The 27,638-nt window shown below is 42.6% G+C and overlaps 1 protein-coding gene and 1 long non-coding RNA gene across 4 annotated transcripts in view; one reads left to right on the top strand and one right to left on the bottom strand.

Annotated features, from left to right (window-relative positions):
- Nucleotides 1-7: 7 nt before the first annotated feature.
- On the top strand, nt 8-24,991 carry LOC122204459. Of its 3 annotated transcripts, XR_006195677.1 has the most exons (5): nt 16,585-17,538; nt 20,622-20,764; nt 21,641-21,766; nt 23,783-23,920; nt 24,401-24,991. It is a non-coding gene; the product is annotated as an uncharacterized LOC122204459 (long non-coding RNA). The 3 variants fall into 3 exon arrangements; XR_006195676.1 differs by lacking the exon at nt 16,585-17,538 and adding an exon at nt 8-172 and having other exon boundaries at nt 23,783-24,991; XR_006195675.1 differs by having other exon boundaries at nt 23,783-24,991.
- LOC122204457 (transient receptor potential cation channel subfamily M member 3) overlaps nt 18,387-27,638 on the bottom strand; it is an 89,324-nt gene continuing 80,072 nt past the window's right edge. Inside the window, exon 16 of the mRNA XM_042911958.1 lies at nt 18,387-19,922. Within this exon, the coding sequence (XP_042767892.1) occupies nt 18,470-19,922 (1,453 nt within the window). The 3' untranslated portion in view covers nt 18,387-18,469. The remainder of the gene's footprint in view (nt 19,923-27,638) is intronic.

Genomic DNA, 27,638 nt, shown 5'->3' on the forward strand with positions numbered 1-27,638 from the left:
TCTTGGTTTCCTGTTCCTTCCTGGTGGCCACAGGGAATGTGTATCTTCATTCATGTCTCCTCCTCTGGTCCTACTTCCTGGGAGCCATGATGGATGAACCACAGCCAGTGAAGATTTTGCTCCCCATTTATCATGTTCTGGCTTGTTCTTGGAGCCATTTGCTTTCCAACAGGTGAGTTGGAAGATATGGATTACATGTTGTTAATATAGTAAGTAGTGGGATGTTGTGGTCATTTTCTTTGGGATGTACAAGTGGGACTTAGCATAACAAAAGCTCAGGAAACAGAAATTTGTGCTTCCCAATCATCCCTCCTTGATTCTACTTACTGACTTTAAAACTCCCACAAAAAGTACCTTATTTAGATTAAAAAAAAAAAAAAAAACCTATTTCCTTGGTGCAAATGTATTTGCAAAAGATAAATGCTGGTTAGAATTAAACACTGTTTGACAGTACTTTGCACAAATAAATATGATAGGCAGACATCTGAGAAGATGTCAAGACTCATCGGTTAGCACCATCAAATGAGCTCCAGTAGAAGAACTTCTCTTTAGCATCCAGGAACATGAAGAGTTATAGAAATCCAAGCACATGGTTTGCACACCATCTGAGGAGTAAGGGAATGGAAAAAGCACAGGCCTTGGAGTCTGAAAGATCTGGGTTTGAAGTAGGGCTCCCTATCTCCTAGGTGTGTGACTTTGGAAATATCTTTTAACCATACTGAACCTCAATCTTCTTATCCGTAAGTTGGACATAATAAAATCTACCTTGTAGAGCTGTTTTGAAGATTAGACGTAAAGCGTCTTATAATAACAGATGTCTAATAAATAGTAGCTCTGATGACAATGTTGTCTTTAGCGTGTGCTGATAAACCTAGGACACCTACTTTAACTGGAGCTATTTGCTCCATAGAGTTGCCTCCAAACATTCCTTTATATACCACATACTTTACAGTTCTGCCTGACAGTTTGGCTGCAAATGACTAGGTGTTGAGAGAGGTTAATTCATCAATGGCCTGGCTTCACATATATAGTTATAAGCTGTAAAAATAACCTTATGAAGGAAGCACATTGACTTCTATAAAAGCACACGAATATATGTACATTGTGTAAGTACACAATCAATTGCAGGTACTTGTGGATAGAGAGTAGGTAGGAGGCATCATCAGGTCCACTCTTTATAGTTAGAGTGGAAGAACCATTTGCTTCCTAGTGGGGGTCTTTGGGAAAGGAACGGAGCCAGTTCCATCACGGGGTCGGTGAGGGGGAGGGTGACAGAATCATTTGTGAATCAGCCATCCTGGGGTGGGCTGACGTGCCGAAGTGAGACTGTGTGTGGACCCCAGAACTGGAGGCCTACGGAGAGGAGCGCCCATAACTTCATTTAGCACTGATGCGCAAAGGTTGGCTTCCTCTGCAGATGCAGGAGTCTGCTCAGGGATCTGGACTGGAGTGGCACAGTCTCAGGGTGGACCCAAACCATTAGGACTGTTAGGGCCAGGCCTCAACAGTGACACTGTGTGACAGCAAGAAGCAATGGCATTGGCAGGTTGATCAGACTTAATGTCACCTCACTTGGTGAGAAAGTAGGATTGATCGTTTGGATTGAGTAATTCTAGAAGGGAGGGTAGAGCGTTGTGCAATGCAACGACCGATTCAGTCAAGGACTGTAGCAGTGGATATTAAAGCCATTAGGTGAAAGGTTGCAGGGGACCCCACAGGTTGCTCACAAATTGTAAAGTTAAAATGTATCTTTACCTTTCCTAGTGGAAACACGTGGCATTGTGCGCCCCTTGGTGTGAGGCAAAAGCATGTAAGATACTTGTGAAGTATTCTTGCCAAATATGTTTAGGCTGAATCTGATAAAGCCTTTAGACTGAACTTCCAGTTTCTAGGAAGTAAAGGGGAGAGAAAATCATGAATAGGACAAGAGGAAACAATCACACAAATTCAGAATGTGGCACATTCTGCAGGACAATTAGCCTGGACTCCTTGAAATCAATGTCGTGAAAAATCAGTGTGCGTGCTGGGGGATTGCTCTAGACTAAAAGGCTAAAGAGATCTGTCAACTGAATGCAGTGGTTTGGAAAATAAAAATTAGCTACAGAAGTAAATTTGGAAACATTTGGGGAAATGTGAATACGACCTGGATATTAGATGACATTTAGGATCATTGCTATTTTTCTTAGGCATGATAATGGTATTGTGGTTACCAATGAGAGGAGAATATCATTTTTCTTAGGAGATAAATTTTGTAGTATGTGTAAGTGAAGTGTTTTGAATATTGCGACTTACTTTCATGTAGTTTGGGGAAAAATATAGACAATAAAGCAAACAGCAAAATAATTGGTGAAGGTAGGCAGAGGGAATAGAAGTGTTTATCATCCTATTCTTTCAATGGTTCTGTATATTTGAACATTTTTGGGGTGCCTGGATGGCTCAGTTCAAGGTTCGTGGGTTCAAGCCCCACATCAGGTTCTGTGCTGACAGCTCAGAGCCTGGAGCCTGCTTCACATTCTGTGTCTCCCTCTCTCTGCCCCTCTCCCCGCCTCAAGAATAAATAAACATAAAAAAAAAACTGTTAAAAATTTTTCATAATTCGGAGGGCAAAAAGAGAAAGGGGGACTCAAGGGTTGGTACTAGACTTTCCGCTAACATACAGGAGGATTTAAGAAGTCACTGGAAAAACTAAGGGATGGCACAACCATTGTACTACCCGCTTATGGAACAGCAGCCCTTACTGGTTAAAAAAAAAAAAAAAAAAAAAAAGGAGACAAAGCCTGCTCACTTAGACTCTCCAGTGTGACAGAGAGGAAATCTAGTTGTATGTCAATCTTTTAAAGTCAGGATGAGAAATCCCCGTGCTTAGATGTGGGTGACTTTCGTTCTCATCCGCAGATAGTCCTTCATGTTGGGAAGGCGGGGAGCCTGCTCCGAAGACAAATTGAGGTAATTGACAAGACTATTAGTTAACCTTCATTTGTCGGAAGAGCTTATCGTTGGAGGAGCTTTGGCTTGGAGGAGACTTGGAGGTGTACAGGCTGTTTGCATTGCCTTTATCAGAAATAGTTTGGTTTACTTAATTCAGGGTCTTACTGTCTCGACTTCAGTGCCTTTGCTCAGCAGCTGTGGAGGAGGACAGGTGAGAGCCGGCCGCTCGCATCATAGCTCATCCAGCTGTCAGCTTGATTTCTTCCGCCGGTCCATGTTTCAGAATGACTGTGTATGCTTTTTGCTTTGCCAGCCTGCATGGAGTCTCAGAGCTTTAGACCTGGAGAGACATTCGGTTCTTAATCTTAATCTAGATTCTTCCCTTCGTGACTGTGGAGGGGCTTTGGGGATTCTGTGAACCCCTTTAAATGGTCTCCGGGATCTAAGCTTTCTTCCCTAGGAAGGGTTCCTATCTTTCAACAGATTCCAATAAGTGGTCATACGTCAAGAAATTTAAGAGCCACTGATCTGGTCCAACCTCCAAAGCCCATGTAGCAGACAGAAAAACCGGGAGAACAAATTAGGGAAAAAGCAGTTATTGAAATTTTTGGAATGTCTGTATACTTTAAAGAACTGACCTGGTTTCCTGCTACTGCAGACTGAGCTAATGGGCCAGTAAAAGCGGTTGAATGAAATAGAGCCACTGGGGAGCTTTTGCTGTCAGCATAGAAACCCCAAATAGCAGAGACACGTCTGGTTGAAATCCCCAAGAATGTAACATAATTTGGGAGCAGGCTCTGCAGTCTAGAAGCCAGGGTCATGGGGGAGACCAGTTGGATTCTTTTGCATGGATTACATCTGAGCTCTGACAAAGAAAATACTGTTGAGAAATATTAATGCCAACAAATTCTATTGCCCCACCCACTTTCCCCTCCAACCCATATAAAAACATGTGGGTTCCTTGGAAGAACTGAGACCTGAGAAAGCTCAGTTTTCTTTCTGCAACAGAGAAAGCACTCTATTTGATGAAGCATTGTGGTGCTTATCTGGTGAGCAAGATAAAGACAGAAAAGACTCTTTAAATTGGACCCTGAGAGCAATAGGGGTAGATCAAGGGGTTGGAGGGTAATTATAATCAAGCCAACTAGGTACTTTTATTTTATTATTTTTTTTAAATTTTAAATTCAAGGGTAATTAGCATACAGTTTTAAATTAGTTTTAGGTATACAATAGGATGGTTCAGCAATTCTATACATGACTCAGTGTTCATCGTGATAAGCGATCCCCTTCCCCTATGTCTTCCATCTCCCAACCCACTTCCCCTCTGGCAACCACCAGTTTGTTCTCTATACCATTTAAGTAATTTTTGAAAGGCTCTAAACTTCTGGGTGCCTGGTGGAGGGTCTAGTGCATCCTGAAGCTGCCTCTGTCCCCACTGGGAGCGGTTCATGATCAGGCAGGAAGCTTTGCTCTGCCTCCAATTTCCTTTCTGCCACCTTTTCTTGCTGTTAGCTCCTCCTCAGCATCCAATGACCCAGGGGTTATGGCGGACCTCTCTGTTAGTAGCATCTTTCCACGACTGTACCGACTTTCATGCCAAGTTCTAAATTTTCCTTACGGGACATCTGTTGGACTTTGTATATGTTTCTGCTAAATTGAAACGTCACTGAGGGCATACTCAGACATACCACAATGGGGAACACTACCTTGGTAGGTCAAGTGTCTATGACCACGGTCTCCAAAATACCTTTCAGCCCAGATCCAGCATTCTGTAAAAGGCCCCATCTGTCTTCTACCTCAACCTTATTCCCACTTGCACTTTGCACTAGGCAAGGAACCATCATTCATTAGTTCAATTTGTTTTGCCATTAACTTATGTGTTTACTCAGGTATTTGATGAATGCTGATTGGCTTACAACTGGAATATACAGTGGCTCTCCCCCACCCACCGGAATATTTCTAGGATCCACATTGGAGAATCAAAATGTCAGAGTCATCTTCAATGTTCCCCTTTCCATGGGGTTGTTTCCATCATCACCCTATCATGTATGCCCTACATGATGCCCTCCTGTTGCATTTAACCCTGTCCTTGGCCCTTTTACCCCATTGGCAAGTCCTGCCCCTTTTCCACTTTGGCTTCTATCATTTCCCCTTTCAGGTCATCTTAATCTCTCACCCAGATCAAATTTTCTGGGCTCACTTCTGTCCTTTTATGACACGCTGGTATATGCTATAGCCTTAGTGAATTACTTACCAGTTTTCTGGTGCTTTATTGTATCTTCATTCCATTGTATCTTTTCTTGATCATGCTATACTTTTTGCCTAGAATTCATCCCCCCTCCCCTTTTCTGTCTTTAAAAATCCCACCCATTCAAGGCTGAGATATTTGAGCTGAAATGTCTATCACCTCTTCAGAGAAGCCTTCTCAAACTTTCCTTCAACTCTACCCTCCAGTTATTGCAAATTTTATTGCATATATAAAGAGCACGCTCTGTGCTCCAGAATGTTTGGTTCATGTAATTTATTCATGGGGCTTTGAAAACTCTGATTTGTAGAGTGGCATATCGGTTTCTGTTGGATTGGAAGCTTGCTGAGGTCAGAGACTGTCTATTCATCCATTTCCTTATTCATTTTATGTGCAGGCACACCAGACACTCTGCCAAGGTGCTCATGGTTTATCTGGAGAAACAAGTAAACCTCCCACTATCAAGTAGGGTGACAATTGCTACAACAAAGGATCCATGTAAGGCTTGACACATGGTCAATAAAGGAGAGTTTATTACGGTAAATTAGAGAAGTCTTCACAGAGGTGGAGCTGGTTGAGTTGTGACTTGAAGGATATATCGCCTTATTTTGTTAATTCTGAGTGACACATTTTTTTTCTTTTTGTTTCATTTCATTCCATTTTCATTTTTTTCCAAATCAGAACGTGTCTTTTGGTCAAAGTATACATATAATGTGGCAGTGTGTCTTATAGTTTGTGGCCTCCAAGTATTAAGATATGGTACTTAGGTATTGCGGTTGTGCTTAAAAGACACCAATTTAATTTTAAGCAAAAGTGTGTGTAAGGGAGGTGTATTAGCTCCCTATTGCTGCTGTAATAAATCACCACAAATTCAGTGGCTTTAAACAACACAAATCTATTCGCTTACAGTTCTAGCGGTCAGAAGTAAAAATGAGTCTTGAGGGGCTAGCATCAAGATGTCAGCAGGTGTGGTTCCTTCTGGAGACTAGGGGAGGAATCTCTGCCTTGTCTTCTCCAGCTTTTAGAGGCCTCCTTGGCTCGTGGCCCCTTCCTTTATCTTCAGCATGTGCCACTTCCATCTCTGCTTCCATTGTCACGCTAACCCCTCCACTCTCTTACAAAGACGTCTGTGATTACACTGGGCCCAACTGGATGATCCAAGATTATCTGCCTATCTTGACGTTCCTAATTTATCGCATCTGCAAAGCCCCTTTTGCCGTGTAAGGTAACGTGCGGGGTTAGGATGTGGGCATCTTTGGGAGGTCATTACTTAGCTTACCACGTGGGGAATCTGTTTTAAGGATACTGATGTGCTTTTAGAGTCCAAAGTTGGTTATGGAATTTTTCTGCTTCCTATGTCAGCTCCTGTCTCTGTATCAATATTCCTTCTCTCTCTTTTTTGTGGCAGACTGATTTTCTCTGCAACTCAGCCATATGCAGGAACATGATTGTCAAGAATTCCTGAGTCTGTAAGTTACGGTTTCACTGTCTAGAGATTGCTATCTGCATTTTGTTCCATATTCCCAAGGAAAGAGCTCCAGTTGGCGCTCTTGAGTCGATGTCACCCTTTGCCAAAGATCTAGCCAAAATTAAGGCTGTTTGAAGGGTACAGCTCTTTCACAAGTACAGAATGACTGCCACGGAGGAAGCATCTCCAGGGGTGCTCAGCTGGGCAATACACTAAAACACAGTCTTCTGTAAAGGACAGCTAGTTGTTCACCAGGGAAGTAAGAGGGTGACATTTCAAATAGAGTATGCTGGCACTTGGTCAAGCATTCCTCAAAAAGTGAGTCTCCATGAAATATTTGTGGAATTAGGTTGAGCTGTAAAACTTCTTTAGTGTCTCCTTCCATGGGGTTTTATCACCTCTTGCCTGGAATCCTGTGGTCAGGCCAACCACACCTCCTCCTCCCCTGCCGCTTCACATTTTTGCCTGGAATTCTTCAGTCGCTTTCTTCTTATCACAGAATAAAGTCCAAACTCTAGTCTGGCATTCATGTATAAGATGATGAATAATTTCCGCCCCCCTCCCCTCTGGGACAGAAGAAGAAGAATGTTGATTTCATAGATGTGTTGAGAAGATTAAATGAACATAAGGGATTGTGATACTTTCCCACAAACCTCCAATGTGAGTCTTCTGCCCTGATCAGGATGGCTCCTGACTGTTCCCTGAGCAGGACTTCATTGTTCTCATGGCTATGTCTTTATTTTCCAACAGCCTTGGAAATGCCTGGTTCTCACCTCCTGTCTCCCCTAGTCCCCTCTATTCCTTTAGGCCCTGCCAGGCTACAGATGTTCATTCTTTCCTCTCTTTAAAAAATGTTTATTTTGTGAGAGAGAGAGTGAGAGACAGTGAGCAGAGGAGGGGCAGAGAGAGAATCCCAAGTGAGATCTGCACTGTCAGCACTGAGCTCGACATGGGGCTTGATGTCACGAACCATGAGATCATGACCTGAGCCAAAATCAAAAGTTGGACACTCAATGGACTGAGCCACCCAGGCACCCCCATTCTTTCCTCTTAACCTAAAAGCATCTCTAGTTTGTGCTATGCAGTCTCAGAGTAGATTATGTAGTCCAATTTCCTACACAAATTGTGGGAAACCGTCCACACATCGCTTTCCTGGTGGCCATTTTGCTGCATGTGAATACTTTCAGTGTTGATGAGCTAAATTTGGGCTGCTCATCCCCATTTCTTCAACAGCTCTAATTAAATAACTACACCATGTAATTATCTTTTTAGTCATGACAGTCTTGCCTTTTTAATAAAATTTTCAGTTCTTCCAGAAGAACAAAGTAGCTCCTCGAAAGATATTGGTTGTATTTATGCCTAAAATGACAATTTCGTGACATTAGTAGTTAAAACATTGCTACCACTTTTCTTTGCTTTTATTTCAAATTTGCTATTCCTCGCAGAAGCCAAGTTGCCATTCCAGGCCTTGTGGTTATTGTCATGACGTCTAGAACAGGTGTCTGAACAGAAAGAAGGCAAAGATGTCGGTTGATCGTCAAACCAACTTTTCTTGGGCCACTTTAAGTTACTCTTCAACAGGACTTGAATATTTGGGGGGGGGGGGTGTTCTGCTGCAGAACTCTCTCCTTTCTGGAGCATTCTTTCAGTCTTTTCACTCTTCACATACAGATATCTGTATAATCGTATCTAAACACCTGGTTTAATTTTTACAAAAATTGGGATTAGACCCGACATGTTGCTCTGCATTTCCTTTTAAGAAGGACTTGACAACATACCAGTGGCATATTTTTATGTAAATATACAAAGACTTAATTGTTGTTAATGGCTCCATGGTATAGCATGATCTATTTTTTTCTCCTATTGCTCAATACATATGTTGTTCCCAATTGATTCCTCAATTCTGATTTCTCTACTTTAAAAGATATTAAAAAGATAACTCACCACCACACTGTTACTCACAAATTCACCCAGTGATCAGGGTTGAATTTTGTCTCTGCCACTGTTTCTTGAAATCCTAGCCCCTTGTACCACAGATTGTGACCATTTTTGGTGAATGGCCTCATTCCAGATATAACTAGTTCAGCTGAAGTTGTACTGGAGAGTAAAGTGGGTGCCATAGTCGTGTGATTACAAAAAGAGTAAATTTGGATACATGATAACACACAGGGAGAGTGTCATGTGAAGATGAGGCAAAGATTGGGGTGATGCTTCTATAAACCAAGAAATGCCAAAGATTGCCAAAAAATCACTAGAAGCTAGGAAGGAGAGGTGTTGAATAGATTCTCACAGCCCTCAGGAGAAACCAGCCTTGCCAACATTTTGATCTTTGAACCCTGGCTTCCGGAACCATGAGACAGTAAGTATTGTTTAAGCCACCTAATTTGTGGTATTTTGTTAAGGCAGCCCTACAAACTAACACACCCAGTCTTAAATAAAAATGAATGTTTAGTGCTTGAGACAAAGAATATTGGGGCAACAGTTCATGATTTTCTAGGGTGACTGTGTTATGTCATAAGATAATGACTGTGATACAGCCCACGGCTTCTGAGAAATGGCTAAAACTGTAAGAAAGTAGTGTCCCGAATGTTAGGCTGAGACCAGGTTAACAACCATAGACCGGGAGGGGTAGAAAAGAAAGAGTTGCTGCGAACTTTCCATGTCTAAGGATATGGTACTCTAGGGCTTTATACAACAAGCCACGTTCTGGCTTTTAATCAAATAGGGTAATGTAAACAAGTAAGTAATGACAGATTGCTTTTAAATTAAAATTAGAATTAAAATTTAGCTCTAGGGAATTTAGTCTTCTTCAACCTTCATCAATTATCTTCTTCAAGGAAGCTCTATGTTGCTCTAAATCTGAGATGTTGGTAGCAAATGATGGTTGACCTGGTTTTCCAGGAAATCTGAGGGCACATGGTTGAATCTTGTGTGTGTTACATAAATGTGCATATTTATAAACAGACAAATTCCTATGCCAACCATTCCATTTTCAAAAAATTGACTAGACAGGGCCAACGGGAAAGGTACAGATGAAGATACTAGTTGGAGCAAAGCTCCATTCTCAAAAGTGGGGTCAATTCTGGAGATGCCATGAAACTGCCCAGAAGTTCTAACCAAGATGAAGCACTGTAGCATTTGAAGGTTTATCAAATGAGTGTTCCCCTTACTTGGAGTGTCCTCCTCGTGCTTATTAAACCCTCCCTGTTCTTCAGGACACATCCCAAGGTAGCCTCTTCCACAGAGACTTCCTTGCCCTGAGTCACAGAGCGTTGTGACTTCTCTGAACCTCTAGACTTTGTTCCTTAAGCAACTGAATGGTAATTTCAAGACTGTGTATGATTACATTTCATTACAGCTAGATTCAAAGCTCCACAGGGGAAGGGATTTCACCCACTTTATTCACCTGGGCACACCAACTGGGACATAGTAGGTACTCAACGAGTATTATTTTTGAATAAAAGATTGCACGTATGTATGTTCTACAATTTCTCCTCTTTGCGGCAGAAGCTGCAACCAGAGTTACTTAATGGGGGTGGGATGGATACCCTTTCTCCCATCCCTCAGCACTCTCAGAGCTAACCCAATTATAGATCATAATATGCTTTACAATGGGTCATGAAAGCATGCCTGCCAGACCTTTAGTGTGAAGACAAGTCTGTCATGTGTCTCTCATGCAGCCAGATTGCTACCCTCAAGCCTTTCCTACTTAGAGATGCTAAGGCTGCCACTGCTTTTTTACATCCTTTAAGATAGGGTCCAACACTCCAGCGCACATAGGAGCTTTCCATGTTACTGAGGGAAGGGGACCATATGTAAGGTGCAGAACAGAGTGCTGGGGACTGTGGTGTGTTGAGGAGTACATTCTCCTTTTATTCACTTATTTTTTAAGGTTCACTTCTTTTGGAGACAGAGAGAGAGAGAGAGAGAGAGATGGGGAGGGGGAGAGAGAGGGAGAGAGAATCCCAAGCAGGCTCCATGCTATCACTGCAAAGACTGATGGAGGACTTGAACTCATGAACTGTGAGATCATGACTTGAGCCAAAACAGGATGCTTAACTGACAGACCCACCCAGGTGCTCTGAACGCATGCTCCTTTTAAAGGGGCAGCCAATGCCTGGGTGGCTCAATCAGTTAAGTGTCTGACTCTTGATTTTGGCTCGGGTCATGATCTTGCAGTTTGTGAGTTCGGGCTCCACACTGACAGGGTGGATTCTCTTTCTCTCTCCCTCTGACAGGGATTCTCTTTCTCTCTCCCTCTGCCCCTCCCATGTGCTCTCACACGTTCTTCTTTCTCAAAACAAATAAATAAACTTAAAAAAAAATGAAGGGGCAGCCAAGATGCCATAAGTCAGGTGACTCTTTTCATGTGGGAATGCAGGTCTTGTTTTAGCAGATCTTCAGATTTTTCAAGGGAAGCCAGAAATATGAAATTAGATGTGAAATCTATCAATTTTTAAATGTTTCACACTTTTATTTTTTTAAATGTTTATTTTTGAGAGAGAGCGAGCAAGCACAAGTGGGGGAGGGGCAGTGCATGAGAGAAACACAGAATCCAAAGCAGGCTTCAGGCTCCCAGCTGTCAGCACAGAGCCCAACGCGGGGTTTGAACCCATAGACCACAACATCATGACCTGAGCTGAAGTTGGACACTTAACCGACTGAGCCACCCAGGTGCCCAGAACGTTTTACATTTTTTAAAAAACACCTCTTCTCTGCTGGCTAGATGTGACCCACAGACTACCAGTTTGCAACTTATGCTTTACAAGTAGCTTATGGGGCCCTGGGCAATTATCTCCACGTACCCCACTGTTCTTGGCATGAAGATGGTGGAAATCAAGTGACGGCAAATAAATGCACAAGGAAGTCCAAGTCATGTTTTAAACTACTAAGTTTTTTTTTTTTTTATTGCAAAACATTTGTTACAGAAATTTCAGAAAGTTTTTCCCATGGTATCTGCCAACTTCTGCTTCGAATTATGTATCTAAACAAACAAGCCAAAGTGCATTGTGAATCCAATAATAGACCTTTAAAAAAGAACAATTCCTCTAAGGATTTATATATATTTATAATGTCGATAGATATGCAAACCGCTGTCTATCCATACACAAAGAAGGAAAAGATGTATATATATTTAACAAACCCAATTTCAAAATTGTTGTATTTATAGGAATTCATTTAAAAAGGATATTTGAAGAATTTCCCCCATTATAAACTATGGTTAGAATGTTTACAAATGAGAGCCTAAGTTCTAGATTATGAAATGATTATGAATACAGTATACTGCATGTACTGTTTTGCACAGCAGAAACAGCAATATAAACTCAAGTTAGACGCTGTAGTGACAGGAAGCAGATAAGCCTCGATACAATGCTACGGTACTCTTCTTCTGAATCTCCCTCACAAAGATCCTACGTTTGGGTCCAGAAAGATGCAGCTAAGCAAATACACACACATACGTCATTCGGGAGAACGGGAATAACCCTGAATAGGGTGAGTTCCTCTCCGCCCCTGCCTCAGTTCTCGCTGTATTTCTTGTATACACTAAGTCAGGATCAAGAATATGATCCTGGTTGGCCCTAAATCAGAGGTCCCAAACTAGTGCTGTTGGGACTGAATGCTGCTGGCAGACACATTTGTTTGGCTAGCAGAGTGTTTACAAGTCTGAATGTGAATGTTTTTGTAGCGGGACACGTGTTCTCTCATGCCCTACAAACCCCACTTCTTCCTGTTGTCTTTCAACATCCAACGGGCACATTTGCGTCCTGGCTCCAGCCCCTGCGTGTATTTGAGGTTGCAGCCCGCAGTCTAGATGCAGATGGCTGGTTCTGATGATCTGGGGAGAGCCGGGGTGAAGACAGGAGGGACTCTTTTTGGGATTCAGGCAGGCAAAGAACTGGAAGGGGCTGATTCAAACGCCAGCTGAGTCAGGGGCATGGGGGAGAGTACGGGGAGCAGCCTCGGTTAGCGGGAAGATTAGGGCGGGACAAAGTCTGAAAGCTGGACTTTCTCCAAGTAGCCACTGTTTCAGCTTATTGTGCCAGGCTCCATGGGGTACTGAGGTACTAGGAGCAAGGGTCTGTTGGTCTGGCAAAAAAGCGTGTTGTGCTGGGCGAAGAGAAAGGAAAGTTAAGGGGGTGACGAAGGATGCATATTCAGGCGTGAAGCTGAACTTCCCTCTGTGACCCAATGCTCTCAGCAGGCTGCCTGTTCCTGAGGAAGGCCTGGGTCAAGGTTGGTTCCGATGCTCTGCAGATAGCCCGTGGACTCGTGGCCATGTGTGCCCTTTTCGCTTTCCAGCTCACAAACATTGTGCAAATAGGCAAGGGCCTGGAGGCTTATGGGGACCCGCAGACAAGGTGAATTAGGGAAGGGGAAATTCACCTCACTCTGACTGCCATGTGGATTATGTGGCCACTGAAATCCTTCCTTAGACGACATGTAGAAATCGTCATGTTTTGATTTCATTAGCAGCGATCAGTGCAAGGAACTCAGAGAAAAGGCAACGCAGGGACCTTCTCAAGTGCATTAAAAAAGAAAATAAAAGAAAAATCTTGTTTTCCTTAAATCAGAACCAACGCCTCTTTGGCTGACCCCAATCTGGGAAAGAGAATGTTTGACATGTAAAAGGAAGAGAAAGCTTAGGCCAGTGCAGGCTGAGAGAAAAGTTTTCTCTACCCGTTTGAGGAACAGTCATTTATAAGACTGTGCAAACTGGCTCCTCTCTTTTCCAGATGTGGAATGGCTTCTGATAATGACATGGTGATTTCTTTAAAGGGCAAACTCTTCAGACTCACCTAGTTCTTGATCAGACACGGAGTCACCCACCCCTCGCTCTCCCCCCAGCCCAGGCTCATACACAGGTAAGAAAAGCCACCAAGTAGGAGGGAGGGCACCAGCATCACTGGACCACTCATTCACCATGACCTGTGGATTTCTGCATTGTCACCAATGGACTTCTCACTCTCATGTCTCATTTAACAATCTGTACCCAGTGGCCCTAAAGAATCAGAAATGGGTCTTTCCTATATCACAGACGCGCCAACACCTGGACTGCTGTTGGCTAGCCATCTCTGGGTCCCCTAGCTATACACCCTGTGGTTAATACTTTCTTTCATATTATTTGTTCAGAGCTTAAAAAAAGATTAAAAAAAACCCTTGGTTACTTTTTTGTTTTTAATTTTGAAAAATTGAACATAATCCCCAAACAGTGTAAGCAGCCCAACAGCGTGAGCAAGTTCCTAGCTGGTTTTTAAGTGCTACAGCAGGCAATAGTAAAATGTTAAGTGCCCTTAAAAAGTCAAAAGAAACGCATAAAGCAGTGCATGCATTTTGTTGCCACAAAATTAAGACTGGATTTGGGGGAGGGTTACTTCATTTCAGTTACATTGCTATTGTTAAAGAATAGTGAGTAATAATGCAATATCTAGAACATATATAACCACCTACACACTAGCATCACTTCATCTAGAAACAAACGTATCAGTGTTACTAAATGAACATATTTATAAAATACTGTACCCTGCTTCCACATGGGGTTAGCAGATGTAAACAAACAGCTAATTCAACTGGAGTTTAAAATATTATTTTAAGTTCATTTGTCATATAGTCTTTTGCATAACATGCCAGCTCGTCTTTCGCAAAACACAATTCACCTACCAAGGCTCACAGGGCTGGTTAGAGGGTGTACATCAGCTTATACACGTATTTCCTAGTGGCCTACAGGATTGTGAAAAACAGAAAGCAGCTCGGGAACAAAAGTGCTCATTTTACGAGGAGGCTAAATAACATGGAATTGGGAACATACTTAATCCCGGCAACATGTGCTTCTTTATTGAATGTTACAGATTTGTCAATGATTAGCAAAGCTGTCCTGTAACGTTCATTAATACAACCACATGCTACAACTATGCTGGGTTAAAAACATGGGTTACATATACATGTGCATGTGTTTTATAATACAGCATTGCCTGACACGTTGAATGGTATAGCCTATAGATACAGCATGATGGATGACTGGATAATATTGATTACCATTACAGAAGTTAAACAGCCCAAACATTCAGGAAGATTAGACTGTAGAGCCTCAGGAAGTAGAATAAATGTACTATCCAGTTATCTACCATAATATTATCTATAGAAACCATCTTTTAGAGTATCTTAGAAACATTCAGAAGAAACACACTTTGTGTTTTTAGAAGTACAGTTTTCCCACTGGGTTATTCATATATATATATATATATTTCTTTTTTTTTTTTCTTTTTTTAAAGGGGAAGTTTCAAAGTGCTAAATAGATATCCTAGACCTGGAAGCTCAGACTTAAAAAGAAATCCAGCTCCGTAAAGTGCTGCATTCTGCCTGCTAACACACCTTCTGGCTTGGAGAAATATATAACGTAGCCATGACAATTGTGCCCAAGTTTTCCAGCTTCTCGTTCAAATCCATCAAGGAGGAAGTTTCTAACTATAAGCATGTGGGTCAATCAGGGAATTTCCATGGCTATTTTCATAAAACAATTGTTTTTCAAATGGAACAAGCAATTTAGAACGAATCATTACATATAGTAGTATATAAAATTGGCACCTCAAAAGCAGAAATGAAGCCAGAGCTATTAATTCTGTGAGCTCTCTATGACTTTATTTATGTTCCTCAATGATGTGCTGCCCACAAGCTACTTAATTCACAGAGACAGGTAATTAACGTCCCCTTGATCGGGGACATGATGGGATAAATGATCTGAACACAAGCTGACTGTACAAGGCCACAGAATCGATGCCACATTGGTGTGCAGAGAACCCAGAAATGGGAAGAAATGGGTTGAAACAGGACACACATGTAGGCGCACAGGAAAGAAATGGCTCATGAGAATTGCACAGCTGAAGTCTAAAGATTGAAATTTGGCTCGTATATTTTGCACACTTCACAGAAGATGTAAGAACTTCATTTTCCTGCACAACAAAAGAACCAGGCAGTCACAAGGTCAGGACTGTTAAGTACTGTGCTTCCCAGGTCCTGTTCTGTTCTCTCCAGAAATCACGGTGAAGGGAAACACTTGTGCACATAATTTCTCTCCCTCACTTTCAGTCTGGTCCAGAATGGGGCCCTGGAGGTACAGTGATGTCCTGCTCTGTGGTCAAAGATTAATGGTTTCGCCTCCTTCTTGGATTCCTCTACAGACTCTCTCGGAGAGCCTTCCGGCTTTTTAAAGTGTGCTCCATACTTAAAATCATCAAACATTAGGATACAAGTATATCACGCTAGCAAAATAGAATCTAAGGGACAAAAAGAACGAAATCTTGGTTCAAACTCTGGTGTTGAGACTTAGCCTTCCTGAGAATCACAGAGAAATGGTCTCAAATGTAAAGTGCCTGTTACAACTATTGATTATGAGCAACCACGATTCCTCTTCCTCGTTATCACTCAAGATGGAACCAGGGGTCCGTGGGCCCTTGCAGGTTATATTGCAACTTTGCACCTATGTACATTCTTTTCTGGAGGGCCCAAAGATTTCACCAGATTCTCACTGAGATTCATGACTCAAGGAAGTTTAAGGGCAACTGATTTATTCTCAGACCAAATACATGTTTGCTGAAAGGGAAACAGCCAATGTGGGGCTCAGTAAAAATGTAAGCCTTTCTAGAGCAATTGCATCCGAGGGAGGCTGGTTGCTTGTTTTCGATTCACCCACATACCAAAGAGTGAAAAGGAATTATTTAATTCTTTGTATGTGTCCTCATAACTATTTCCATAACCAAAAGACTGGTTCAGAGGGTTAAAAAAATTTGAAGGCTAGAGGTTCTGTCCATGTGTTTACTTGATTTCACATAATGAGAAAATCTGGAGCTCATAACAACAACTAAACAGGAGAACCACATAGTGTTGGGGGGGCCAAGAACATTAGATCATTTTCCTTAAAGATTTTATTCTTTTTAAAAATCAGTGACACAAGTAGGAATCTGAAGATTTGAGGGTCAATATTTATTTATCTCCCTTCAAATCCAGATTCTGATCTAGTAGTAGCCTGTATTAAAGAGTCCGTAATACTATCCGGCTAATAATTGCATGTCTAATTTGGGTTGTACTTGGCGTAATCACTTTGTGCAGAAGAAACCAGACTAAATAAGATGTCATCACAGCATGTGCTTCTGGACAGAAAAGCAGAGGGCGGGTCGCCAGTCATTTTGGCCAGTCTAGTTTGGTACAAGGAGGAACTAAGGTCATAGGGATTTAAAAAGTCATAATTTTAACACCTGTCAAAATCCAACACAATATAATGAACTCTTTCAGTGGAACTCTTGGATATTAAAAAATCCTGGTTATATCTCAAGGTGATAGAAAAGGTCCAAGCCTCTTAAGAAAGCTCCATATGCCTGTTTATATACTATATATAAACATGTCTGTGTAAATGCATATATATGTATATAAGCAGCATATACTATAGAAGTCTTTATGTGGTTTATTTGCTTTCCATTTTAGTCTATTGTATCATTTTTATAGCTCTGTATATAAGAAAAATATTCATGGTATGCCTGCAACTGATGGCTTTGGGTTGATACCAGATTTGCAGTCAATTCTAAGGTTATTTACGATTTGAAACTTCCTTAAAAAGTACTTTGGAACATTTCCATAAAAAAGATACCAGCCCTTGGAAAATCTCCAATTAAATTTATGCTGAGCTCAGATTAAATGGCAAAACTCTAGGTATGAAAATATCCACGTGTGATCAGGTCTTCATATACAAAATGGTCATGTGATGAGTAGTGTGAAGAATTTCCAGGTACATCTTGGAGATGTTCAGAAGACATGGCAGAGTCATGCAAATGATGACAGCCACACAGCAGCATGGCACATGACACTAATGGCGAGAATACAACAGTATACCATATGGCAATTTTAGGTGAGTTCTGCCCACTATTTTTGTTTTCCTTTGAGTTCACTATCACATATTCAGTGAGTGGCTTCCTTGACGATGGGTGAGGTACAAAATAAATTAAAAAATATAAAGTTATTTAATTACATTCATCCTGAGCTTGCTTGACTATACTCGAATGCTCACTGCATATAATAAACCACTTGACACTTGTGTTTAGCCTCAATTCTTCTTTCATTTTGATTGCAATACAAAAAGGCATTTCTTTTCCCTTTATTTGCTTCAAAAAAGATAAACAGTTGTGGCACCAGAAGTGAATATATAAGAGACAGGCGAACTATGACTGTTACCTTGTGTTTTCTTTATAATGATCAATTACAGAAGTGTTGGCATGAGAAGGAGTTGGGACGTTAGGTAGAACTGCTTGCTGCCGGCTTATACTGAATAAAAAGGATGCTCTTCATCAGTCACCAGTGATGGAGCCAATGTGAAAAGAAAACAGAATTGAAGTTTAGAATATCTCATTTGTATGCTGGCTACTTTATTTTATCTTAGTTTGCAACTTAGCCCTGTATCCTAAAACTCTTGATCATGGTCAGAATTGGAAAGATGCCTCCTGGCATGGAGAATGCTTGAAGCCCCTTCATTCCCAGAGCTCATGGCTTTCAGAAGTGACTACTGACACACATTCATCTCAACCCTGCTCCTCCCTCTGTCCCCTCCCTGCCCATCAAGTGGGAGCATGACTTAAAGCCCCTGTGTTTGGCGCTGGGCCAGACCAAAGGCTTTCTCGATCAGTGGCCCCGAAGTCACCTTTGAGTTAACACCTCCCGAGGCATTGCTTGTTTTGCTCAGCTAAGAATAAAGCAGGGATGTGTCAAGGAAGGGGAACAGGTAGAGTTCGGGGAGGATTTTAGGGCTGGATTTTTGAGCCTCCTGCAATGCGTATTAGGAAGGTTTAGTTGTGCTTGCTTTCAAAGCTGTGGAAGGCGGACGTTCTGGACAGTCTCCTCATGGACAGGCTGTCCCCTCGTCCTTCTGGCTTGGAGGACTTACTCCTCTGGAAGGGATTGCGCAGGCTTGCTGTGTTCCGCTGCCTGTCGAGTTTGTCACTGATGGAGAAGCTCTTCCTGGTGTGTGCATATGGCGCGCTTGGCTCCTCTGCCGAGTAGCTGTTGGCGCGCTCTATCTTGGGAACTGTGATGTTATTGGACACGGTTCTGTCTGAGTTATCACCCTCCTGGGAAGGTATCGCGATGGTGGCTCTCCGGCCTCTGGCCTCGTTCTCCTCACTGTCAGAGCTGGGGTGGCTCAGTTCTGCTTCTCGCTCAGGATGGCAGCAAGATGAATCCTCTACTTTGCCTCCAAGACCTCCGGGGAAGGTGGCCCTGTCAGCAATCGCTTGAGGGGCATTGACACATCTTGTGTCAATACAGTCTGTAATACTTGTGTATTCCGCTGTTTTCATGGGTACCCCGAAGTTGGCATAATAGCTCCTCGAAGGAGAAAACATAAAGCTATGAGATTTCACCATGGGGGCCTCTTCTAGAAGAAAGGGTGTGGTGGCTATGTAGCGGCTACTTTTGGAACGCTCGATGCTCTGGTACATTGGAGGGTCAGTGTCCCAGGGGTTTTGGCATTCTGGGAGGTGGGTATAGTCTGAAGAAAAAGATCTAGTGTCCATGGAGGTGATGTCCTCAAAATCAATGCTCCGGCTCGGGGGTCTGTCTGTGGGTGCAAGGGTTGCATAGGCACTGGTTGAAGGAGCCGTGGAAGGTGCCGTAGCCGAAAAGCTTGGCTCGCCTAGCCCGAGGATGTTCATGGAATTGTCCAGAGGGTCTATATCACAGTGGAGTTCATCCATGGCAGAGACATAGATGTCTATACATGAGGACGGTCTTCTGGAGTCTGGAACAATGGCCAAGGTGTTTGCAGGGGCTGCAGGAGCTTTGGGTTCTTTTGCTACAGAGTGGGAACTAGTAGCCCGGTGGAGGCTCAGGGACCTTTCTTTAAAAAGACTTTCCAACTTTTCTATACCACCTTTGTCTTTCATATTGACTGAATAGAAAGAATGGCTTCGCATACGGGGCATTAGGGTTGGAGAAGTTGGGGACATGGTCTCCTCACCTGCAGGGTCGATACTCTCTTGGAGCTTGAAGGTATTTCCTTCCTGGCTGTTGAAGCTGCTTTGGCGCACGATGTAGGCGGCATCCGTACAGTCCGACGAGGTCCGGGAGCGGATTTTGTTGGACTCAGCCCGCTCCAGACCCGTCAGGCGCTCCAGGGCCGTGGCCATGCGCCCAATAAGGTCCTCGAGCTGCGCCAGCCGGATGTCCACGGTCTGGAGTGAGGCCTTCATGCAGTGCTCTCTCTCGTTGACTTCCTCCAGCCGCATGGACATGTTCTCCACCCTGGGCAAGAAACAGAATGAGGGTCACTCAAGGCCGGGTTCCTCTCTAGAGAATCTAAATCTCTTTGAGCTGGAAGAGGCTTTAGAGATGATCTAAGCTAGTGGTATTTATCTAGCAAACCTCTTTTCCCTCAGTAAAATTTAACGCACGATCCCAATAAACACCAAAGCTGAGCAGTTCTTATTGGAGTGGAGTGGGGCCAAAGCGCCTCATGACTTAGTTGTGACTTGGGGCAGGGTTTAATAACCTAAGCAAGGCTTAGGGCGTTGGCTTAGTCAGCACCGAAATGAGAATGGTGCGTCTTGATGACTTTGCTCAGAACCGTGCAATACGGTTTGAGAATGCAGCTATTCTCACTGCAGAGCATGCCTAAGGCTTATAGCATGGACTGGGATTATTTTTATTTTGCATTACAAACGATTTTTAACATCTATTTATTTTTGAGAGAGAGAGAGAGAGAAAGAGAGCACGAGCGGGGGAAGGGCAGAGAGAGGGAGGGAGACCCAATCTGAAGCAGGCTCCAGGCTCTGAGCTGTCAGCACAGAGCCTGACATGGGGCTCGAACCCACAAACTGAGATCATGACCTGAGCCAAAGTCGGACGCTTAACTGACTGAACCACCCAGGCACCCCTTATTTTGCATTTATATGATAATCTCTTCTTGTTGCTGCTGTTCACAATAATCTTTTCAAAATTTAGGGCCTCCATAGGAATTGATACGGTCCTGTCACTGAGGCACCTGGCGTTGATCTAACCCAATCCTTTCTTTAATAAAGGGAAAGCAAACATCAAGAAATTTAACCAAGATTATGTAATTTGTAGTAAACCTGGAGCATCTATCCGTAAGTCAATTACCCAACTCCTCTCTCTCTCTCTCCGTGTCTCTCTGGAGAGCTGATCATAGATACCTTATATTACAGTTATTTCTAGATGTCTTGACCTTCCCCACTGGAAATTCCTAAGGGCATGATCTGTCTCATATTCCTTTTTCCATTCCTGGGCTGCCAGGTGTCAATAAAGGTTCACTGAGTCAATCATGGTTATGAACTCGATTTCGTTTGTTTAATAGGCTGCCTGGACATTTTTTTACAAAGACAGAGGCCACGTATTTAAAATAAAATTGTGCCATATTTTTCTGGGATTGACGGGAAAAGGGCAAACCAGAGCCAAGCTTTGGTTTGAGCTCCAACTTTCACTTGTAAATGCCCAAAGGCAAAACTTTTGGAGACTCGAAATGAGATCCACTCACAACTTTTCTGGAGAGGATAAAGATAAAGATACTTTTCCAAAACTCCCAATGTGCACAGTAAACCACGTGACCGCTGACCCTTAAAGAAACATGTCTGCATGTATAAGATGTGCTTTACAGACAGTGGTGGCAATTGGAGCTGGGTCCCCCCAGCTGTTGTGATGGTGGCGAAGGGGGATGGGGATGGTAGCAGGGGTGGCATGTTACTAGTAGTGACACCTCAATCAGAGAAGAATACATTTCAGTGCCATGAGGTACAAGAGGCACGTGGCTTCCCTTTCTGAGGATCTGTAGGCTTGCAAAACCAACCAACCGACGAACCAGTCAAACAAACAAACAAACAAAACCCTCTTCTGGCCAGAGTGGGGGTGTGTGTGATTCTCCTGCCTTGGGTCACATCTCTGCCTCTTTCAGCAACAGCTGGCCCCACTCCAACTCACCTCACCCATTCTGCTCTCTTATCTTTCAGGTTGCCTTCACCCAGCCCAAGGCTCTGGACTGCCCCCCTGAGCCCTGCTTTAGAGACATCCTCCTGATGCTCCATACCCAACCCAGCACTTCCCGGGGCCCAGGAACAGTCTGCCACCATGCCCAGGTGTCTGCCTTAAAAGACTTGAAAATCTAGCGATTGCGAAGCTGGCAAACTCAATGCTAATCACTCAGTTAACACAGCTGATTCAGAAGGAAACTACCACTTTACCCTGTATCACTTCATTTTGTGATATAAACACAGCTTGAGAAACAAACTTACTTACAATAACAAGTTTGTGTGTCTTATAGACTTCCAATTCACTTGGTCACCATCTAGCCTATGCAGTTTGATTTTGCAAGTACTGCGATTTCCTGTTTTGCAATGCAATAAGCTTTGAGCGAGTGGATAAAATACTTCCTCATTAAAGTCAGGAGCAGGAGACATGCACTTTTTTGGTAGAACGGGACTTTCCATTTTGGATACTCTAGGTACTGGAGTGTTTTAGTGTTGGCAGAGTAACAAAAGACAGGACCGTTTCCCTCCTCCTCCTTGTTTCCCTGGAGCCTGGTATATACAACAAGGCGGGTATGGAAAGAGATAAAGATGCTCTTTTAGCCTAACTGCTTGGGATCACTGGGCTGAGCCCTGTGAAGGGTCTCCCTGCCCTGTGGGGAGCTCCCTCCCTGTATCCCACCTCTCTTCAGCCCGAGGATCCAACACTGCAGAGAGAAGTATCAGATAAGAGGCAGAGCTAAGGCACCATGAAGCAATGGAAGAGTCAGGAGCTGGCTGTGGACAGTAAACCGGACACAGAAACTAAGGAGCCCAAGGGGATGGGAAGAAGAGAGGTGGTAGGAGGAAGGGGGAAGAAGGCAAGCAGAGAGGTGCCTGGGGGAACCTCGAGAGTCAAGAAAAAGAAGCATGGCCCCAGGAATGGAATAGTTGGAGGTAGTGAGGAAGACAGCTAGAACAGGGCCAAGGAGCTATTCTTCACCAAAGTTCTCCTTCGTAGGCTCTCCTGTGGGCTCTGAGGTGTTTTGGAATGTAGTACTTGGTGGGGTGGGGGTGGGGAGAATGGACGGTTTCATCCATTTTCTTCCAGATTTCTGGATGTGTTTAACCACATAACTGTATGATCATTTAAGTCATGAATATAACTGTAGGGGTGGAGTGTAGGAGTTATAAAAGAATAAAAGATCTTAGAGTTAAACTCCTATATGTTTGTTCCATAAACAGAGTGCTTCCCTTAATCTTAAAAAACAAATTTTTTTTTTTGAAAAGTAATTGTAAATGGGTGTGCATCACAGATATAAATACGTTTGAGGACCAAGCCAAGAGTTTTGGGTCATGATTGTAGTCACTAGTTGCTGACCCTGGTCAAACCACTCAGGAGAGAAAAAGGAGGTAACAATGGTAAGAATTTATGGATCAAGAGGAACGCTTAAGACAGACACAGGAAGTGATAAGCAAGAGAAAAAAGTTGGGGAAGGAAGATGCTGTGTGGGGAGAACACTTTATTTTTCTTTCCTTCTTTTGCATCGCTGGGCCTTTCATGGCTTCTTCAGAGTAACTTGGGAGGCAAGCACATTAGCAACACGATGTGGTCCTGGAAAGATGTTAGGTCACTCCTGCCTCTGGATGCCCAAGAAAGTGACAGCCAGGATCCCACCAGAGGAAATTCCTAACTCGATAGGTTGGGGGAAATCCCAGCTAAGAGGACAACTAGGCTCTAACGGCCAGTATGATGAAGAAAAGAAAGGACATTCCAAAGAAGATCCTAATGGCGCAGAAAATTTCAGCCTCAATACGCAATTTCTTAAGAACTGTTATTTTCTACAAATTCATTTTCCTTCCTGATAACCTCAAAATGTGGCTAAAGGAAAAGTAGTGAAAGGAAAAAAGAGGCTTGGCAGGCCATGCCTGTTTTAAATCTCAAATATTCCCTGGATAGCTAGCAGCAGGATGGCTATAGGATGGAGGGCAAAAGCAATCCCATTATCACAGGAACCAATCACAGGGCCTCTTGTCGGGGAAAGGGCAGACTTGTACAGGGTTTCAAATGCAAGGGGATGACACAGAACAGATAAAGTGAACTCTTGCTTATCCACAGACTGACATCTAATTTGTGACTTATTTAAGTCTTTTAGAGTCACCTCCCCTTCCCTTTGGTCCAATTATCCTTCTCATCATCCTGGGAAGAAAAAAGGGGAGAAATTGAAATCCAGCTCAATCATGGAGACACCAAAGATCAGCACTGGAAAAAGATAGGGCTGGGAGGTGAGTGAGGCTCATCTTTTTTGGCTTACCCTGTTTTTTGATTATTCATATATCCTAAGTTATTCTTGTCTTCCTTTGTTATGAAAATCAGAAGTGGAATACACTATTCATAGTCACATGACTATTCCTGTTTTTGGATCTAGGCGAAGTGACGAAAGGGCACAAACCCTTTGGTTGGGGAAAGATAAAGTTAGATAAATGACACCAGCGACCATGTATATTCTAGTTTGCTTCAACTGTTACTGGAGAGAAATTCAAATGCAACTTCTTCTGACAAGTGGAACTTGAGGGAGGGGAGGAAGGCGTTGGGGAGGATGATCTGGAAGCTGGAAGTCAGGGGTCGGAGAACTCAATGCCTATGGCATTGTATGAGGACAGAAGCTGGGACTCAGTGGCAGCAGAGAGCATGCCCAGTCCAGGGCATTCAGCATGGATTTTCACAATCACTGTAAGCCTTACCCAACAACCCTCTGCGTGCAGGTGTGTACAAGTCACCAGTTTGCAAGCCCTGCTTTAAATGAGTGAAAGGAACCAGAAAAAAAAAAAGTTCCAGCTGTGATCACCAGAAAACGTAGGTAACTCTTAAGAACCAAGGGGAAATTAACAAGAAAAGCCAGGATACTGGAGATGGCAAAATGTTTTTCTGATATTAAAAGTTCCCAAATTCTAGGAATTATGAAAGCTTGACATAAATTCTAGGCAGTACTTATGGAATAGCTCAGGAGTATGTAATTAAGCAGATGTTTTGAGTACTTTGAAAAGATAGGGCTCATTTACAGGTGACTTTATGGGCTCAATATTAATCTTGTCTTGATAATCTAGACCAATACAGTAACACAGATGCATAATGTTAGTGATGGGGTATGTTGTGATTTTAGCAGGGAGGTTGACATGCTGGGCTGACTGGAGAAATGTGGGTACCTGGCTGGTTTTTAACCAAACGAAAGATGGGTCAATATTGTGAAACATGGTATTTTTGGAGTCTTGGTTCTTTCTGTCTTGGTTTACCTGATGTGTGCTGGCCGGCATCTGACGAGCTATACTGAAGGCATAGCAAGTACATTTATCAAGCCAACAATGAGATAAAATGAATAGAATTATATATATATTACGTGTATATACATGTATATACATGTGTATATATTATATATATATGGAAAAACAAGGTTTTTTTTTTCAGGAATCAGTTCCTATGAGGTGTTAATTTTCAGAATCGGTTCCCGTAAAGGTGTTAATGATCTCCTGAATATTGTATTGCTCTCTTTAGATACCATTTGGGTACAAAAATATGACTTCAGAATGATGTATTTAAATTGACAATTATGGAAGGATCTTTGTATTTCTAAAAAAATTCATGCAAGTAAAACTTATATAAGTAAGTTATAGTTTACAGGCAGTGGCAGGGTGAGTGGTATGGGGCTCAGAACATGAAGAAACCCTTTCCCCAAGTCTTTGATCCCAGCAGAACCAGCTCTGAGTTTTTCTGATTTCAAATCTCTGTATTGGGGCTGTCGAACATAACAGGAGAATTATATAATATCCTATATAGTTAACAGAATGTATGTAGTTAATTTATATAAATTAAACATATGTACCTATCTGAATGTGTGTATATTATCTTCTTATTTTTATATATTATCTATAGATAATAGATTATTTATTATCTATTATCTATCTATCTATTGAATGTAAATAGGACAGGAGATTTCACCTGCCACTCCACTCAGAAACGATATGTCCCAGGGAATGTGTGAGACGGGTAATACAGATCCTCTATTTCCTTGGTTGATATCTGTTCTCTCATGTTTGTAGTGTTTCTGTTGTGCTGAGCGCAATTCTAGTGTTAAAGATTTATTCTCCGGTACACTTACAAATGCAAAACAGCCACTGCCACCGCCACCACCACCAAAAACCAAACCCCAAACAAACACAGACAGAAGCAACAGAAGGAGAATGAGGCCTGGGCTTAGATTCACTTCTCTGGCACCTGGGCTTGGTCGTGAGGTTGTCCTGGTCCTCCAGGCCCCCCTTATTCCAGAAGGCCAGCTAATGCCTAAGACACAGGGAGGGGGTGCCTATGATCTGTCCTGGATTTCTGGGGATTGCTCACCTCGGTCATCGTCCTTGAGGGCTGGGCTTTGAAGCCACTCAGAGAGGAACAGGGTCTTGGGGAAGGAGTCTCCTGGAAATGCTTATAGCTGTGGGGTGAGGGGCTCAGGTGAAGATGCTGTATAGTTCCTTCCTATTTTCATTGAAAGGAATTGGTGACATGGTTCCCAACATGTTCACATGTGCTGGCATCTGTACCCCTCATTCTAGTTCCCCAGAGAGGCAAAAGCTTCCTTGCATCTTAACCCTCCTTCCTCCTACCTTTCTGTGCCCCCAGGTCTGTTGCTTTTTGAGTTCAAAAAGCATTTCAAAATCTCCTCTACATACGCTTTGGAAATATGTTTGAGTAATGGGGAACGTGTCCCCACAGCACAATTTTCTGGAAACCACGTGGCTACATGTCCATCAATAAAGTGTTTTCAAGGCCTTTGAATGACAGAGATTTCTAGATTTGCAGGTCCTTCCTCTGTTTGCCAGCATATCACTTCACATCATATCATCACAAAATGCTCTATTTTGCAATGACAGATGAGCATAAAATATGCTCACAGCTTTAAGCTTTGCTAATATTGGCTGAGTACCAATGGATACAATCACTCAGTGGCATGTGTATATATACCTACTTAGGTAGACTGCATTCTTTAAAGACATGAAGAGCCAGAAACAGAAAAATGCCACTTATGTAATTTCCACAGAGCCACTAGAGAGTGTATGAAGTGGGTAAGCAGACAGAATGTCATTTCTCGAAAACTTGAGGTCACTGACTCATATCTTAGAAGTCTGAATCATGTCAACTAAAATCATCAATATATTATGCCCTTTCCCACTATTTATAATAGTTGCATCTTCATATTTCAATGCTTACAATCTAAAGTTACACCATACTTCGTAACAGTCTGCACGTTCTTTATAACAGTGGCTCCCAAATGCTGTGTATTTAAGTTTATTTATTTACTGAGAGAGAGAGAGAGAGAGACAGTGAGAGAGAGAGAATGAGCAGGGGAGGGGGAGAGAGAGGAGAGAGAGAATCCCATGCAGGCTCCATGCTGTCAGTGTGGAGCTCGATGTGGGGCTTGATCTCACAAACCACGAGATCATGACCTGAGCTGAAAATCAAGAGTCAGATGCTTCACCGACTGAGTCACCCAGGTGCCCACCCCAAATTCTGGGTTTTGAACGTGCTAGCCCAGAATGAAGTTTTTATTAGTCCACAGCAAAATGAGAAAAAGAAGGAACTATAAATGCATTTGCATGAAGCTAGGTTTATTAAACTTCATGGACTCTCCTCTTTGTATTTGGGGATTTTTTTTTTCTTTATAGTCTTACTGGTCCACAAAACTGGCCAGTGAGATCTAAAAGTATATCACCCCTGGGTAGAAGAATCTGCTTTTACTCCTTTGCTTTTATCTTGTTCTATAAAAAGAATAAAACAAAAATAATTCTGAAAAAAAAAAAAAAACCCTCATCCATTATTGTAACTAATTGGCAGATCTCTCATTGCCGTTGATTCGGAAGGTGCTGAATACCCATATGTGCCAGATGCCAGGACTGTTCTCCTTCTCCCCAAAAGATGCCCACTGATCTACATGAAACATCAACCTGCTGGAAG

The sequence above is a fragment of the Panthera leo genome, chromosome D4 (assembly GCF_018350215.1).
Source record: "Panthera leo isolate Ple1 chromosome D4, P.leo_Ple1_pat1.1, whole genome shotgun sequence".
NCBI classification, from domain to species: domain Eukaryota; kingdom Metazoa; phylum Chordata; class Mammalia; order Carnivora; family Felidae; genus Panthera; species Panthera leo.